Source organism: Suillus paluster (genome assembly GCF_016628075.1).
Source record: "Suillus paluster strain FC165 chromosome Unknown EDB91scaffold_54, whole genome shotgun sequence".
NCBI lineage: Eukaryota > Fungi > Basidiomycota > Agaricomycetes > Boletales > Suillaceae > Suillus > Suillus paluster.
The window spans coordinates 203,590-218,221 of record NW_024537614.1 but is presented as its reverse complement, the minus strand read 5'-3'; the positions used below and the strand labels follow the sequence as shown (position 1 = coordinate 218,221).

Here is a 14,632-nt window from a genome sequence, read left to right as displayed (position 1 = left end):
TACTTAAGCCTTGTCTGTGATTACGTCTAAAAAATAGAGACAGTTGCATGCAGCAAATATGCAGAACAAATCACAGCGTGCGCGGAAGAGGGGGCGCGTCCCCGCTGCACTCCATGCGGAACTCACAGAACACGCCATGTTAATCAAGACGATCCGCACAAATCACATCCTCAATCTCACTCGCCAATTATACAGCCATGGTAACGCTCAACGCAGTGTCGATCTTGAAAATGCCCGTCAAGGCAAGGGAAAGCCAAAATCAAGAGATACTTGGACTACCTGGCCTTTGATAGATTGCTCCATTCCGGAATGGCGGGTTGAAGACGAAGTTAAATCTATTGCCGAAACGGTCGCTCATCAGCTCAAAACTAAGTGTCGATCTCGAGGACATGGCATCTACAAATCGGAATCTCATGATGATACGGAGGAAGCTGACGACGAGGAATTGGATCCTTTGTCACCAAGTCTCTTCCAAGCCCTGGTCTGGCAAGCCACCAAGGTCCTGGTATGCGTTCTGGACTCCATTCTCGAACAGCGGCCAGCTGTAGCAGATAGTATGCAAAATAGGATGTGGGCATTTAATTGGGAAGGGGTCCTTAGAGTCTTAATATCGGGCATGACTCTAGACAGATCGTGAGCTACCGTCTTTCATGAGGCTCGCTGATACTTACAATTCTTCGCAAGCGTCGTCTCTGCAGCACACAAGCGCCTGTCTTCAATATATGGCCCATCCACGGCTCTTGATATCGGTATTTAATATTTCTCAAGTTTCTCTCCGGTTTCATATTGACCACCGCCCGTCAGCTTTGTCAAGAATTGGGCGCATTGAATCTCGTACATCCATTTTGGCTGAATTCTCAGAAAGGCACGAGGACGCCTTTCTTCAGCAACCCACTGTGCGTATACGAAGGCCACCAAGTGAGAACACTTCCTACTCGTACCTGAAGCCTGCTTATACACCCTTCTCCAGAGAAACGACGCCGGGTTTTGACTAAGGCAGTGGTTGAGACTGATACAGAGTAGTAATATGTTTTACCGGGGACCAGCTGCTATACGCAAGCTGTGCGTAGATTGACAGGATATTCTGGTCGGGCTTTAATTTACCATGTCGGTGTTTCGCCTCACATACCCTATGCTTTCTGATGTGTTTCATAGCTCAATAGTTTCGGTTGTCAGCAGAACAAGCCCCGGGATTTCTCCTAAAGGCCTGCCAATCACGCTTTTAACACTGCTTTTAGCATACCTGACTATGAATATGAATTGCGCATGATTGGGCAGAAGCATTTCAAACCGAAATTCATATCAAGGGAATCAGACCGGCAAGAGCCGCTCTCCAGACGTGAACGAAGTTCATATCTTTCATGCGAGATCCGGGGCACCCCGTCCTCGTAGTTCCCCGTGCCAACAAGCCTATACAGGAACATGACAAATTCTCAGGTCCCAAACGATGTTCAGGACTACATATTCCAACGAGAGATTGTGATGCTTGAAGCAGCACTGAACATTGACTGCGGCTACGTAAGTTATACTTAGGTGAACCACTAGATCTGCGCCCAGTATCAACGATGGCACCCACAAGAATCATTCATTATGTATGATGTTTAAGATTTGTGCACCAGTTTCCATTCCATGATCGGGGATTGTCGACATACTACGCCTTGCGCTTGCATCTCTCAGATCACACTCGACTTTCCCAATGACACCAGGATCTGGACTTGCTGCGGCCAGCTGGAGACTAATTCAGACAGTCAAATGTTGAAGGATGAGTATCTATGAGCATGCGAACATCGCATGACGCAAGCTGATAAGTGAATATCGAATCACGTCTGTGTTTTGGGTTCGAGTTCCATAAATTTCTCCCTTCTCTAGTCTAACCGGGAGTTCAGATATCTAGCGCAAGAGAAGCAGAGTTGCCATGGAACAAGGCTGGACAAAAGCTGAAGTGATCAGGGAACTGACCACACACAAAATAAAGCGACGATAAGTACTTTCTAGTGCGTAAAGAAGTACCAGATTCGAGAAACTTATTAACTTCGACATGTTCGAAGTAAAAATCCACAGAACGATCGGAAACTTCCGTATCTAAGAAGCAAGAGTGTTATATGCTGCCTACACTGCCTAGAGAACACCGCTCTCGAGAAGGCTGCTCACCGTCAGTATTCATTTCAAAGATTGATCGCGTGAGATCAGGATATCGGAGGGTGCTATTTCCGGGCGGGTAAGAATAAGTTTAATAAGTATGAGCGCAAATCAAGATTCAGCCATGGGAAAGCAGACAGGGCGGTGTGGACACGTATGACAATCAAGGGGTTCAATTAACAACCTACTCCACATGGTGGCCTCCGAATGAAGCCTCGTCATGATTGTCAGAGGCTTTGACCTTTGATAATTAATGATGCGCCTGCAGGGCCAGGAGATTGTGATCTACAAAAGCGGTGCGAGGCGATGCGGGCGTTAGCTGAGCGCATCAAAATTTGCAAAGTTACAGCATTCCATACCACTCATACAACAATTGAATATCGCGGAAACAGGGCCGAATCCCTGTGCTACAGAGAGCACATAGGTATTCCCTTGAGTATCGCGCGAGTCCTCCACAATAGTAGATACTTTCTCTCATTTGCACGATACGTACCTCATCGATGCATCCACGGTCGATACAATTGGCTGGGGAATTTGGTCAACTGATCACGGAGATGAGTCATGGCCGTTAACGCTTGGGCAGTGGAGGCGAAAGTCTGCCGATGGGCGGTCGCCTAAATTAGTGAAGGCTGTGACATTTGAAGTTCTGTGACTCTAGGCTCGTGTATATGCTTTACCAGGCCTGGGCGTCTTGGCTTCAAGAAGCCCTTTTCACAGCAAAGCGTGGCTGCATTCCTACCAATTTTCACGCGCATCGCCCTGGTCAGTGGCTGTAGTTGCAACGTCATCAAGTCTACTACTGGCGGTACCGCGCCGAAGAATGTGAGTCTATATGTTGATCTCGAAATGTTTTACACCTCGCCAAGTGTATAAAACCACAGCCTGCAGGCCAGTCGTCATATCAACCCCGAGGAAGCCATCTTATCTGTGCTCGTACGTTAGAGTCACAAAGTCACACAGGAACTACAGGAACCCTGCCATCTAGACACATATATAGCGTTTATCAGGGCCCGATAAACGTCGCTACTTACTTGCACCCGTTGAAGATTGTAACTTGTCTAGAGTCTAGACTCGTTTACCCCCACCCCTTTTCCCTTGCCCTTTCCATTTCCCTTGCCCCTTGCGATCCCACCGTTCCCCTTGCTTCGTTTAACACCTATAAAGCCAAGCAGACCACAGATCAATCCAATCACTCACAGATCATCAATGGCAGCAGTTACGAGCAGTCACATCATGTCTTCCAAATCTTCCACCACACAAACCTCTACAAGTTCGCATCATGAACACGCACAAGGCTCGTGTCCAGTCACGGGCCAAACGCACGAATTCTGTCCCGCGCAGACTGGGGACGTAAGATCACCATGTCCGGCGCTGAATGCCCTAGCTAATCATGGCTACTTGTGAGTACTACATTTCGGAACCTAAGACACATCAGAACTAATAATCTATCGTCTAGGCCACGAGATGGAAAGAACATTGGTGTAATGGACCTTGTTCGCGGACTAAAAAGCGGCTACAACCTCTCGACAGTGCTAGCCTGCCTCTTATCGTTTGGCAGTGTGCTGCTACTCGGGCAGTACAGATCCATTTCGCTCTCAGATCTCGCTCGGCATAACCTGATCGAGCATAATGCATCACTTGCACACAAAGACGACACCAACGGTGCCGAATATGCGCCCACCAGGGTGGACAAGAGGCTATTAGCAGCCCTTTGTGCAGAGGGCGGAAAGGTGCTCCCGAACCGAATGACTCTCGAGGATGCCGCGCGCATCCGTATCAAGAGAGAAATAGAGTGCGGAGAGTTGGATGCTGTACATGCCGAGATAGCTCGGGGTGAAATCGCCATTGCTATTGGAGTCCTAGGTGGCAAGGACGCGGCGACGAACGGAGTCAACATGAGCGCATTACACGAGTGGATGCGTCATGAACGTCTACCTGCAGGGTGGAAGCCGGATCACACTCAGGGCTTGTACCAGACGTACAAGATGACGAAGTATGTCAGGGACCACATGAGACAGGTCAAAGCGCAACAGCTATCTCAGACGCCAGAGAAGTCGCATCTATAGGGTTGGTTTCCTGTCTCTTTCACTTGTCTTCGTCCAATGTTCTGTGGCTTTATTAATATTCGTATTTATTATACCCATCGGTATATCTGTTGTTCAATACAAAGGTACTATATCACGGATTATGAGTGTTGTTAATATCATCCCATACTTGTTTCATTCGGTTACATCACAGTTACACTCACACCATTGTCAATATATCGCTATGCTTTCACAGGATCAATTGGTTCAGCGACTTTACAGACGACCTTGGCCAATCGTACTTGCCGGATCACGAACAGTAAGATCTAAGACTTGAAAGCTTGAAGCCCGAAATGTCATCGATTCATTTCCATCGCAAATATCAAGGAGATTCGGGCTTTGGCTTCGACATGTCATATGTGATGGCCACTAATCAAATACATGATCTCGCTACATCAACGTTCAACGTTAACCTTCACCTCTCGTACCCGCAGGCGTCCACCATGACAAAGGCTTGTCAGACGTCTCAGAATCGAAGCGCGACTCAAACACAACCAACAATGACCTGAATGCTGAGAGAAAAGACCTTTATGAGTACTAATACATCGTTAATGCTAGATAGTACCTGAGAGAAAAGACCAGCACGACGTTGGAAAGGAAAAAGGAGGAATCCGACTGACTTTGACTAAGTACCAATGAGCAAGCGTGCGTACACAACGAGTCTCGTGACCGAAACGCAAAACGTTCATGACAAGGCTAGCACCGACGACTCTCGAGCTGCAGAGATAATAAGGAGAACATTGAGACATTGGACCAAAGCTTCTGGCTCTCCATCAAGTTGATCGCCGCTGGCATGTTGCCAAGGATTTCGGAATTCGGTAATTAGGCTCGATTGGAGAGGTGCATTCAAGTATTATGTATATATTCATATATATTATATGTCCCCGAGCTCGAAGACCATCAGTAATCGGAATTCAGGTGAAAACCTATCACATACAGAAAGACTGTCGGACTGAGAACAGACAGGTGCAAGATCCTGGTCAAGGGAAGGTCGTTACCTATGTCCTCCGGAGGAGCCATGCCTTCTCTGTCCATTTGGTAAAGGTCTATTGCAGCCTGTGTCTGTGAGGCGGGAGCGTATACGGACAACCTACAGGAGGTAAAGACCGATGTTGCAGTGAAAATGTCTGACTCGCTTTCAGAGAACCTGGGGTAATTTCATCTTGATGCTCTTATCGACATATTCGATGTCGGCTCTTACAATATGATCTTGGAAAAATCGCTAAGTGAATGCAAGTCTACATCCGTGTAAATATGCGAACCTGGTGATGTGAGGTAGGCATATGTTCCTCCAGGTCCCATCTTCTTCCTGAGACTGTTTTCAAGGGTCACTTTGGCTAGGCACCCTCGCGTAGGACAGATATTGTGAAATAGATCGACGGAGCTGGGCATCGGAACTTATAACCCCAATTCGCCACGGAGCTACCGGATATATGATGACAGGAGGAGATATTTTACCCCCACGGTACGAGATATCTGCCCAGATGCCTCTAGCTTTGTGATCTCTTACCCTGCATGATGGAGGTACGTGCTGGTACGTGAGGACAGCACAAACATATCGTGGGACAACTGACGAGATAGTTGACGGCACATATTGTTGATCGGATCAGTCATATTTATGCGCCCTGAATTCTAAGTAGTGAAAACAAGCGCAGCTGCACATTAGAATTTGAAAGCGAGTGCGACCAGACAGGCATACAGTGTGTACTCAACTTCCGACTACGCCTCCTTCTCTTGCACGACCATTCTCAACGGGAATCATTCACTCGGAGCGTTAGGCCTCTTGTAGAGAAGATCCTGCCCTCGATCAGGACGAGATGAGAGTATATGCTGTTGAAACTGGTGGTAGTGTCCAGTCGGAACCGTCGGCGAATAGTTGAATATCACAGGATATATTTGACGTGTAAATACGGTCAGCATACGCAGGCCCGCAGTGTTCATCTAGTGGCATATGTAAGCGTGTCCGAGATGCATGCTATAGTACTCAAAGGGCGTATGCACGATTGAGATTGCGGTAAATGTGTAGGTCAGGGTGCAAATATGAATCTGCACTATCGTGCGTCACGTTTTGAACGGGTGTACTCAGTGGAGACAATGCTGACATTTCAATGACAACAACGGAGGGTAACTAGCAGCGCTGTGGATTCCCATGCTCAGACCAATATATGAGAATACGATAAACGGAAAGGAATCTGTTTTTGTAGGCGAAAGACCCATTAGTTGCCTCCATCGATGTGAACAGTTAATGACGTAGCGCTTCAGAAGCTTCAAGTATCCCAGAACCAGCGAGGCGGGCCAGCCTTTGCAGCAGTTCCTTCATGGCCTTGTATTCCTCCTCCGGTGACGTGCTAGTTGGTAAGCCTTCGCAAGAATCGGATGCGGCGAAAACGATGCATCGACAGCGCATCCCCGGCGAGATCTTGACTAGACGAAGTTTCGTGTGGCAGAAAACGCCCATCCGCAGTCTGACCTCTCTCCCTGACACAAAACCGGTCTGACAGGTTTCTTCTGGCGTCTTGGGAGGCTTATAACCCTGCTCAACGGCTCGTTGAATCTACAAAACTTCACCATCACCATACTTGGAGATGAATATTAGCATACACAAGCGATTCCAACCTGGGTACACTTACCTAGGATTCGGGAAGACAATTATTCGTAACCTTTGTATGATCGCGTAGTCTAAAGAAAACTCTGATCATTAAGACGGACGTGAACTGATAACATGATCCCGAAAAAGCCGGAGTGTTGAGATCCGAGGCAAATGGCCAATCAGTGGACATGGCCCGTGCAGTGACTAGCGGAGAATCTGAGTATCGGATTTATACGTAATACATAAAGTACGAGCGGAGCTTACCGAAATAGAAGATGGTCGCCTCCTCAGAGTGAATAAACTTAGTCTGTCTGTGGATACGTCCCACACACTCAGACAGTACGAGAACATCAGATTCTCGACAGAGAGAACAAATTTCGGTATCGATAAAAAGGCAAACTTTCGGAGTATATATCGACGTGCGCAGAGTCGCAGACTGAAGGAAATAAGAAACCAGACTAAAACACACTAGAATTGAAAGAAGGGAGGTGAGTGGGTGGACAAAAGTTGGTGAGCGACGCGTAAAAGGAGATGGGCGTTGAGAAGAAGAGAGAGTGAGGCGTCGTTCTGCGACTCGTATCCTTTTTGTGAGGGTGAACTTCGACGTGTGCTTCACGCGTGGAGGATCTTCACGTGACCACATTGTGGCGTATGGACGCGTAAATTTCGTCGAATAAGCTGAGTCCTGACTAGTACTGGCACCTCCAAATCCTGAGTCTGCCTGTTCCACTTTCTAGGAATACAGAGTATGATTAGTAGCATTCAATGGCTTCTTCTTCTTCTCTATGGCCAATTTTTATTCACAACACACAAAGAAGTTCCAGACGCCTTCAGACGCCCGGCTAGTGAAGCAGTGGACAATGTTAATCCGTCAGCATTACCTCTTGCCCAATGCCCATTACTCTGTCTCACCAACTCATGCTTCTCAGGCTCATTGGCAATGGCGGGGACTCCCCAAATGGATCCGGAGGCATGATTCCCTCAACTGCTCCACCGTTTGCCATGACACGCTGGGTTGCCCAAACACGCGAGAATTACGTATCTGTCACTCCGTATAATTACACTGCGACATCAATCCATGGCTTCCAAGCAACTCACCAACCAGCCATTTGGATGGGTGAGAGCGGTCAGGTGGTAATATCTCCAGGCGCTGGCCAGGTGCAACCTAAATTCGGCGATCGAGGCATGAGCTTCACTCACGAGAACGAAGTTATCACTGCTAGTTACTACAGCGTGGACTTGAATGCCGTCGAAGGTGGTCAAATCTTAGCTGAACAAAGTGCTAGTACGTCATTTATTTAAATGTATCGACAGCCCCTCCATTATGCTGAGTTGCGTTGAGCTTCTCGCGTCGGACACCTCCGTTTCACGTTCACGGATACCCGTCAACCTTACGTTCTTGTTGAGGCTACTCGGGCTTCCGTCCTTGGGTCTTCAGACCCCAATAACATTGACTTATCCTCACGGGTCCATATTCATTAATCCTGACACTCGCGAAATTTCGGGCAGCAACCCTGAACGCCAGGACTTCATTATCGCGCCTGTTTCAACGCCTGCAAAAAACTGGAGTGGATATTTCTGTGCGCGTTTCGACCAGCCCTTTGCTTCATGGGGCGTCTCACAAAACAATACTCTTTTCGATGGCCAGACGAGCGGAAATGGCACGTTGCTATCAGGATATGCCACCTTCTCTCCAGAAGTGGTGGAAGTCAGTGTCAGGATCGGCGTTTCATTCATTTCCATTGAGCAAGCTAGAAAGAACTTGGACATGGAAATACCTGATGGGAATACTCTAGAAGACACCGCGATGATGACTCGATCAGCATGGGCCGAGAAACTGGATCTAATCAAGATCAGAGGCGCCACCAAGGATCAGATGCAAACTTTCTATACCGCGTTTTATCACACATTGCAGGCACAGTATTTCATTATTCGTCGTGGACGGACAATGCTCACATCTCCTTGTAGTATCCTTACGAGCAGAGTGAATATGGTCAGTACTACTCGGGATACGATGATGCTGTACATCAGGGAGTGTCATATACCGGATACTCGATTTGGGTAAGCATTAGGCTCTAGGCATGACGGAGGTCTGATGTATTTCACAAGGACACGTATCGCGCCGAATGGGCGTGGCTTATTTTATTTGCGCCCGAAAGGATACCGGGTATGGTACAGAGTATGTTGCAGGACTACAAAGAAGTGGGTTATATTACGGTTCGTTCGATCAAAGTTGTTCTCACCTGCGCGCACAGGGCGGTCGGCTTCCAATGTGGAAGAACATCATTGGTAGGTTTTGGTGCTGATCTCGATCTCAGTCATGAAACTTATCGACTTCTCTTGTCAGAGACAAACATCATGGTATCGCCTTTCGTTGCACTATGCTGTTCCGCGGATCAGTGAACATGCCTCTACAGGTCGGGACTCATGCGGATTCCCTCATCGCAGAGGCTGTTTTGAAAGGAATAACCGGGTTTGATTTAGAGACCGCATGGGATGCCGTGTATGGCGATGCAACAGTGCCTCCGGTCAATGATACGACCACTGTGTGAGTTTTGACAAGTTTCTGCTGCTATATGATTGACCGAATTAAATGTTTATAGATACTTTGATCGTGAGGAGGTGAGAATTCCTCAACTCTTGCAATGTCAGAGATTTTGATTGTCACAGAATGTCGATTATGAAGTTCGTGCCGGCCTGACCTCGGTCTATGAGGAAAAGGGCTGGGTTGCAGACGACATCCATTCCGAGTCAGCATCTCGAACATTAGATTATTCCTGTGACGTTCTTGTTTAACTCTTTGTATGGTCAACACTTACCACTTCCCTTCGTTTGATCCATTCAGATGACGATTTTGCTGTGTCTGTGCTCGCGGGTCTCCTCAATAAAAGCGACGAGGAACAGTTTTTCCGAAATCGCTCGCTGCAAAATCCCTTTACGATCTTTAACTCCTTGACTGGTTTTATGGAAGCGCGCAACGCAAGCGGCGCATGGGCTGGTCCTGATAACGGCTGGACGGAAGGCGATAAATGGGCCTATACATTTGACGTGGTACACGATGTACCGGGACTAATTGCTCACAAAGGCGGAAATGCGACGTTTGTGAACTTTTTGGACGAGCATTTTGATGGAGGTCAATTCTAGCTATGATCCGAATAGTATTTTTTTACTAATTTTTTTGGTTGCTTTAGGTCATAATGATCATACCAACGAGGTCGGTGCCTATTACTCGTGTGGTATCGAAGCTGCTAACCCATTCTTGTAGCCATCTCATCATATTCCCTATCTGTATTCCCTCGCTGGAGCTGCATCAAGGTCTCAATCACGTATCCGCCAGATTGCAGAGTCAGACTATAACGCTTCCGTCAATGGCCTATCTGGGGTACGTTATGCTGTTGAACATTCTTTCAGTCCATTTGACTAGTATATCACAGAATGAAGATTGCGGCCAGATGAGCGCGTGGTATCTGTTCAGTGCTTTGGGATTTTACCCTGTGAACCCTGTGTCGGGGTTGTACGTGGTCGGGTCGTAAGTACGTAGGGTTTGTTCAAGCTCTACCACTAATCTCGGAACCTTCAGTCCATTTTTCGATGAAGTGGAGATCCGATTCCCGTCATCAAACGTCACCAACCTTAGAATTATCTCAGAGGATGCACCTTCAAAGCCATACGTAAATTCGTTCACCATCAATGGCGAGGATATATCCAGCCCTATTATCTCGCACAACCAATTACTCGACGGGAGCAGATTCGAGTTCATAATGTCCAGCCAACCACAGGCCTGGGGGAGTAGCATACTGTTCCCGAAGAACAACTCATTCGGGTCGCACGAGGTTGTGCGTCAGCCTGTTCATTAACGCAGTTAACGATAGGATGTAACCGACCAACGAGTACATACTACAGAGCACACCTTGAGTAGACAGCTGTGTTGAGGGCACCCTATGATATCGATCACACGTCCAACAAGTTGAGCTATCTGACACCATCAACGACAAAAGGGAAATCATCATTGCCTCCGCACGACAGAGTCCTGTGCGTGGGATTATTGCAATAAAGCGGGTAAGTACATCGTGCAGAACATTATGGATATAATACTGGTACAATTCAGAGGAGTTGCAGTGCTCTGCGACAGCGAAAGTATCGAGTTAAATTCAATGGCCTCTAAATGAGAAACCCTGCCCAGCTTGTTGGAAAAACTGCGCAAATGGATGCTCTCCACCACCACCGAAGCCACCAAATCCGTGAGAATTTCCGTGAGAGTTGGGATCGTTTGGGTCATCCCCATTGTCGAAGCGTTGACGGAGTTCTACACGTAAATTGAGTAAGGGGCGCAAATGTGTTGATTGGACATGTCGCTTGCCTGGTTTACTCAGCACCTCGTACGCCTCATTCACTTCTGCCATTTTTGACTCTGAGCCTCCCTTGTCAGGATGGGCTGTCATAGCTGCTTTGCGGCTGGGAAAGTTATTGACAAGCAACAAGAGAGAGAACACAAGGCTCACAAGGCTTTCTTGATAGTTTTCGGGTCCGCGTCCCTAGCGACTCCAAGAACCTTGTAGTAATCTTTCTGTTTGGATTGCTTTAGTAGTCGTTGGGCTTTCTGCAAGCGCCCTAGCACCTGTTGAGCGACAATTCAGAGTTCTGAACATTTAGAAAAAGCGGTGCAGCTCACGTCTCTGTCGCTGCGACCACTACTCTCGAACGCCCGTTCGAAAGAGCGCACTGCTTCATCCCACTCCTCGCGAATCAGCAATGCCTCACCCTTCACCACCCACGCGTCGACTTCCACATTGGAATCGCCACCCATTTCATTCAGGGCTCGGAGGGTATCTTCAGACATCGCAAGCAGAGCATCACACCAAGGTTCGCCCTTCCTTGCATTGTTGAGCCTCAAATAAGCACTGCATGCTCCACGAAGGATGAGAGCGCGACGTGGGCTTGAAGAGAGAACATCGGGAAGTGGGAGCTTGGAGGAAGATGGTACCAGCAAGTCTGGAGCGCCATTCTCAACTAGTGCGTCCTGGAAAGTACGGGCAAAGCCATTGCCAGGAAAGTCTTTCGCACTTCCAACGACATGCTTGAGAACGCCTTTCCAATCATTGGCATCCATAAGCTTCGCCAATTTCGAGAAACCCTTGTCAAGAGATTTCGCGAGTCTGTGGGCGGGTAAACACGAAGAGGAGTCGGGGTCCAGATGGAGGCATTGTTTAAGAGGCGAAAGATGTGAGGACGAATGTGAAGGTGGGAGCAGGAAATAAGAGAGGCGGAAAATACGCATAAGAGAGATGGTAGTAGGGCGGGATAAGTACGAAAGTCGACTAAGTTCGTGTTAGTATGTGTACGTGAATGCATAACAAGAACTCACGTCAAGTCGAGCACAGCTCCTTGCACGTCACCACTGGCTAAGTTACAGTCTGCTTTTGTCTGCCTGAGCTCGGAACTATGGCTAGCTACCCGTAGAGCTTGAGTTGCGGCTTCTGAGCAAACTGTCCACAGCTGAGCGCGTCTTGCCTTAAGAGCCTTGGAAGCTGCTGTCTCGGCGTCCTTGATGTCATGTAACATGTCGTTCGCAGCTTCATCACCAGCAACTTTCATGTTATATGTTGCGAGCAATTCCTTGGCACGAGCCCAGTCTCCATCCTTGGTATGGATCTTCGCCATCATCATAATAGCACGGTCGAATTCTCCGCCAGTTAACTCCAGAACCTTGGTGAAGTCATCCAGCGCGTTTGCATGGCGACTTAACGAAAAGTAAGCTGTAGCTCGCTTGTAAAACAGTAAGTAGTCTGCAGGGGATAGTAAGATGGCGTCTGTGTATGTTTTCGCTGCATCGTTAAATTGACCAGCAGAAAGCAAGGCGTCACCGCGGACTACGAGAGGATGAAGCCCTGGTGGAGCGAGCCCGGATGACGAGCTGTCTGATAAAACGGGACCAGCGAACAATAATAGTAGTCCAGCGAAACGGTGCAGTCGCATAACGAGACAGTGAGCGAGTCAGAGGAGCCTGACTCTAGAGATCTTGGACTTCAACTTGTTCCACGTCCACTATCCCAGGCCTATCACGTGAGTATGCACGTGAGTTTAGACTCGCGAAGATGACCAAATATAGTCATTTCGATCTGCTCGCTGCAGCCTGTTCGATCGACGATAGGCGAGTGCTCCCAACAGAAGCACGCGACTACAATATTCTCTACCGAAGATGGTGAATGGATATTCTTCGTGCTTGAAGATGTCAGATTCGACATCACCACCCTCATGGACCGGCCCTTAGGCTGCCTGAGTTGAGGTGGGTAGGCGCAACTGATTTGCGAAGTGGTGACTATCGACGGCTTGAATGTGACTCGTTGCTGACATGTGTCTACAACAGCTGCAAATGCTTCAAGACATCCATTTTTAGGATACATTCAGGGCGACGTGAAGCCGAGCGATTTCTGCTACAGGGTCATCGACTTGCAATGATAGGGCTGGACCTCCTCCAGCGCTACCCCACTCCTGGCGGTAGCCTAGGTACTCCATATTGGGCCAGTAAACATTCAATGCGAGGAGAGCGTAATTTCTATGCATCTGTACCTTGCAGCGTGCTTATTTTAATTGAAGGATTATGAGGAGAGATGATTCGATGTCTCTCGCATATATATTGGTCTACCTAGCGACTGGTTCATTACAATGGATGAACTCCAACGTGACATCTGCCGAGTTGTGCCGCATCAATGAAGGTGCGGCACTTTTGTCTCTGCAGTGTCGCCGTTTTGTGACACACATCTTCGACTTGAAGCTTGCTGACGAACCTGACTACTGCCACCTGAAAAAAGTCCATGGATGAATTATGCACGTGGGGATATAGAATTCAATTCATTGGCGCAGTAGCTTGATCACAACCGCTTGCATAGAATTCGGCCTATTCAATAGCGCCACACACGTTCTACTTGTCACCGATTGACCGGCAGTGAGCATTGCTACATATCTATGAGGTATCTGACAAACCCAAAGGGGGCAAGTCAAGTGACTATCACAAGTCTAGAAGCGAAGATGATACCTTCGCTTCATGCCACGCCCGACATACAGACTCATTGTCTAGCGGAGGTGTAACCTTCGCATATAACAAGAGAACAGAACGAAGGCAAGATGTCGCAATTTGCTAGTTGGATTGATGCGACGACGAGTGTCATCTTGCGGTTATCCTCGAATGCTTTCGTGTGGTATCCAATAGCATCCACTCTTAGCCAGTCATCGAGCGGTTTGACCTTACTCAAGAATCGAAGAAAAACCTAGACGAGGACCCAGATAAATGATTCAGCCTCATGTCTGTAGAGGTGTCCGAACTTGCCCTCGATGGCGTTCGGTGCGAGAGGTTCTATCGCTATGAATGGTATTGTCCTTGGCCATGACGTTCGAGAGTCGAAGATAAATCATAGTTATTGAGGACGCCAATTACCATCATATTGTTAGGGCTGACGTTGCCGTGATAGGACACCATTTTTCCGGAGGACACGATGACCTGTTGCCGCATTTAATGGACAATAGAGAACGCATGAAAGAAAACCCACAGACTATACTAGCCACCATGTACTGAGGAACTCCTTCCTGCTCAACTTCATGATCGGGAGAAATTTTCTGAACACGGTGGTGGATAAATGGCGGCAGCCTCGTCAAATGCTGATAAGTGGGTATGATACAGGTGTGTGACTTGCATTTTGCGCCGAGTATCTGAGAGACGGTGCAACAGGGGCAAATACTAAAGAAGTGGACGTGGTGGAGGTTCGAGGAGCAAATATTGATGATCGGCGAAACTCACGTGTTGACCGGTAATGAGCGTTAT

The 14,632-nt window shown here is 47.9% G+C and overlaps 5 protein-coding genes across 5 annotated transcripts; 3 read left to right on the top strand and 2 right to left on the bottom strand.

Annotated features, from left to right (window-relative positions):
• EDB91DRAFT_1149657 (uncharacterized protein) lies at positions 1-1,107 on the top strand. The gene is made up of 3 exons (XM_041319374.1): positions 1-633; positions 685-918; positions 971-1,107. Exons 1-2 carry the CDS (start codon positions 59-61, stop codon positions 755-757), a joined length of 648 nt encoding a protein of 215 aa, XP_041174263.1. The 5' UTR covers positions 1-58; the 3' UTR covers positions 758-918; positions 971-1,107.
• A 2,051-nt stretch (positions 1,108-3,158) lies between these two features.
• On the top strand, positions 3,159-4,450 carry EDB91DRAFT_647618 (Chloroperoxidase). The gene is made up of 2 exons (XM_041327982.1): positions 3,159-3,539; positions 3,596-4,450. The coding sequence occupies exons 1-2, from the start codon at positions 3,346-3,348 to the stop codon at positions 4,203-4,205; spliced, it is 804 nt and encodes a 267-aa protein (XP_041174262.1). The 5' UTR covers positions 3,159-3,345; the 3' UTR covers positions 4,206-4,450.
• Positions 4,451-5,246: 796 nt separating this feature from the next.
• EDB91DRAFT_1149640 (uncharacterized protein) lies at positions 5,247-6,098 on the bottom strand. Its single transcript, XM_041319373.1, has 4 exons — positions 5,923-6,098; positions 5,486-5,855; positions 5,318-5,432; positions 5,247-5,269 (listed from the first exon to the last, which is right to left on the bottom strand). The coding sequence occupies exons 2-3, from the start codon at positions 5,613-5,615 to the stop codon at positions 5,362-5,364; spliced, it is 201 nt and encodes a 66-aa protein (XP_041174261.1). The 5' UTR covers positions 5,616-5,855; positions 5,923-6,098; the 3' UTR covers positions 5,247-5,269; positions 5,318-5,361.
• A 1,463-nt stretch (positions 6,099-7,561) lies between these two features.
• On the top strand, positions 7,562-11,003 carry EDB91DRAFT_1300774 (glycoside hydrolase family 92 protein; the record flags this gene model as incomplete). Its single annotated transcript, XM_041324980.1, has 16 exons — positions 7,562-7,683; positions 7,743-8,098; positions 8,156-8,214; positions 8,252-8,728; positions 8,782-8,874; positions 8,923-9,015; positions 9,069-9,102; positions 9,161-9,174; positions 9,231-9,361; positions 9,417-9,435; positions 9,484-9,592; positions 9,659-9,946; positions 10,005-10,027; positions 10,079-10,195; positions 10,248-10,342; positions 10,394-11,003. The coding sequence occupies 16 exons, from the start codon at positions 7,562-7,564 to the stop codon at positions 10,668-10,670; spliced, it is 2,307 nt and encodes a 768-aa protein (XP_041174260.1). The 3' UTR covers positions 10,671-11,003.
• Positions 10,965-12,789, bottom strand: EDB91DRAFT_1057620 (uncharacterized protein; the record flags this gene model as incomplete). Its single annotated transcript, XM_041314094.1, has 4 exons — positions 10,965-11,268; positions 11,316-11,431; positions 11,486-12,131; positions 12,179-12,789. The coding sequence occupies 4 exons, from the start codon at positions 12,787-12,789 to the stop codon at positions 10,965-10,967; spliced, it is 1,677 nt and encodes a 558-aa protein (XP_041174259.1).
• Positions 12,790-14,632: the final 1,843 nt, after the last annotated feature.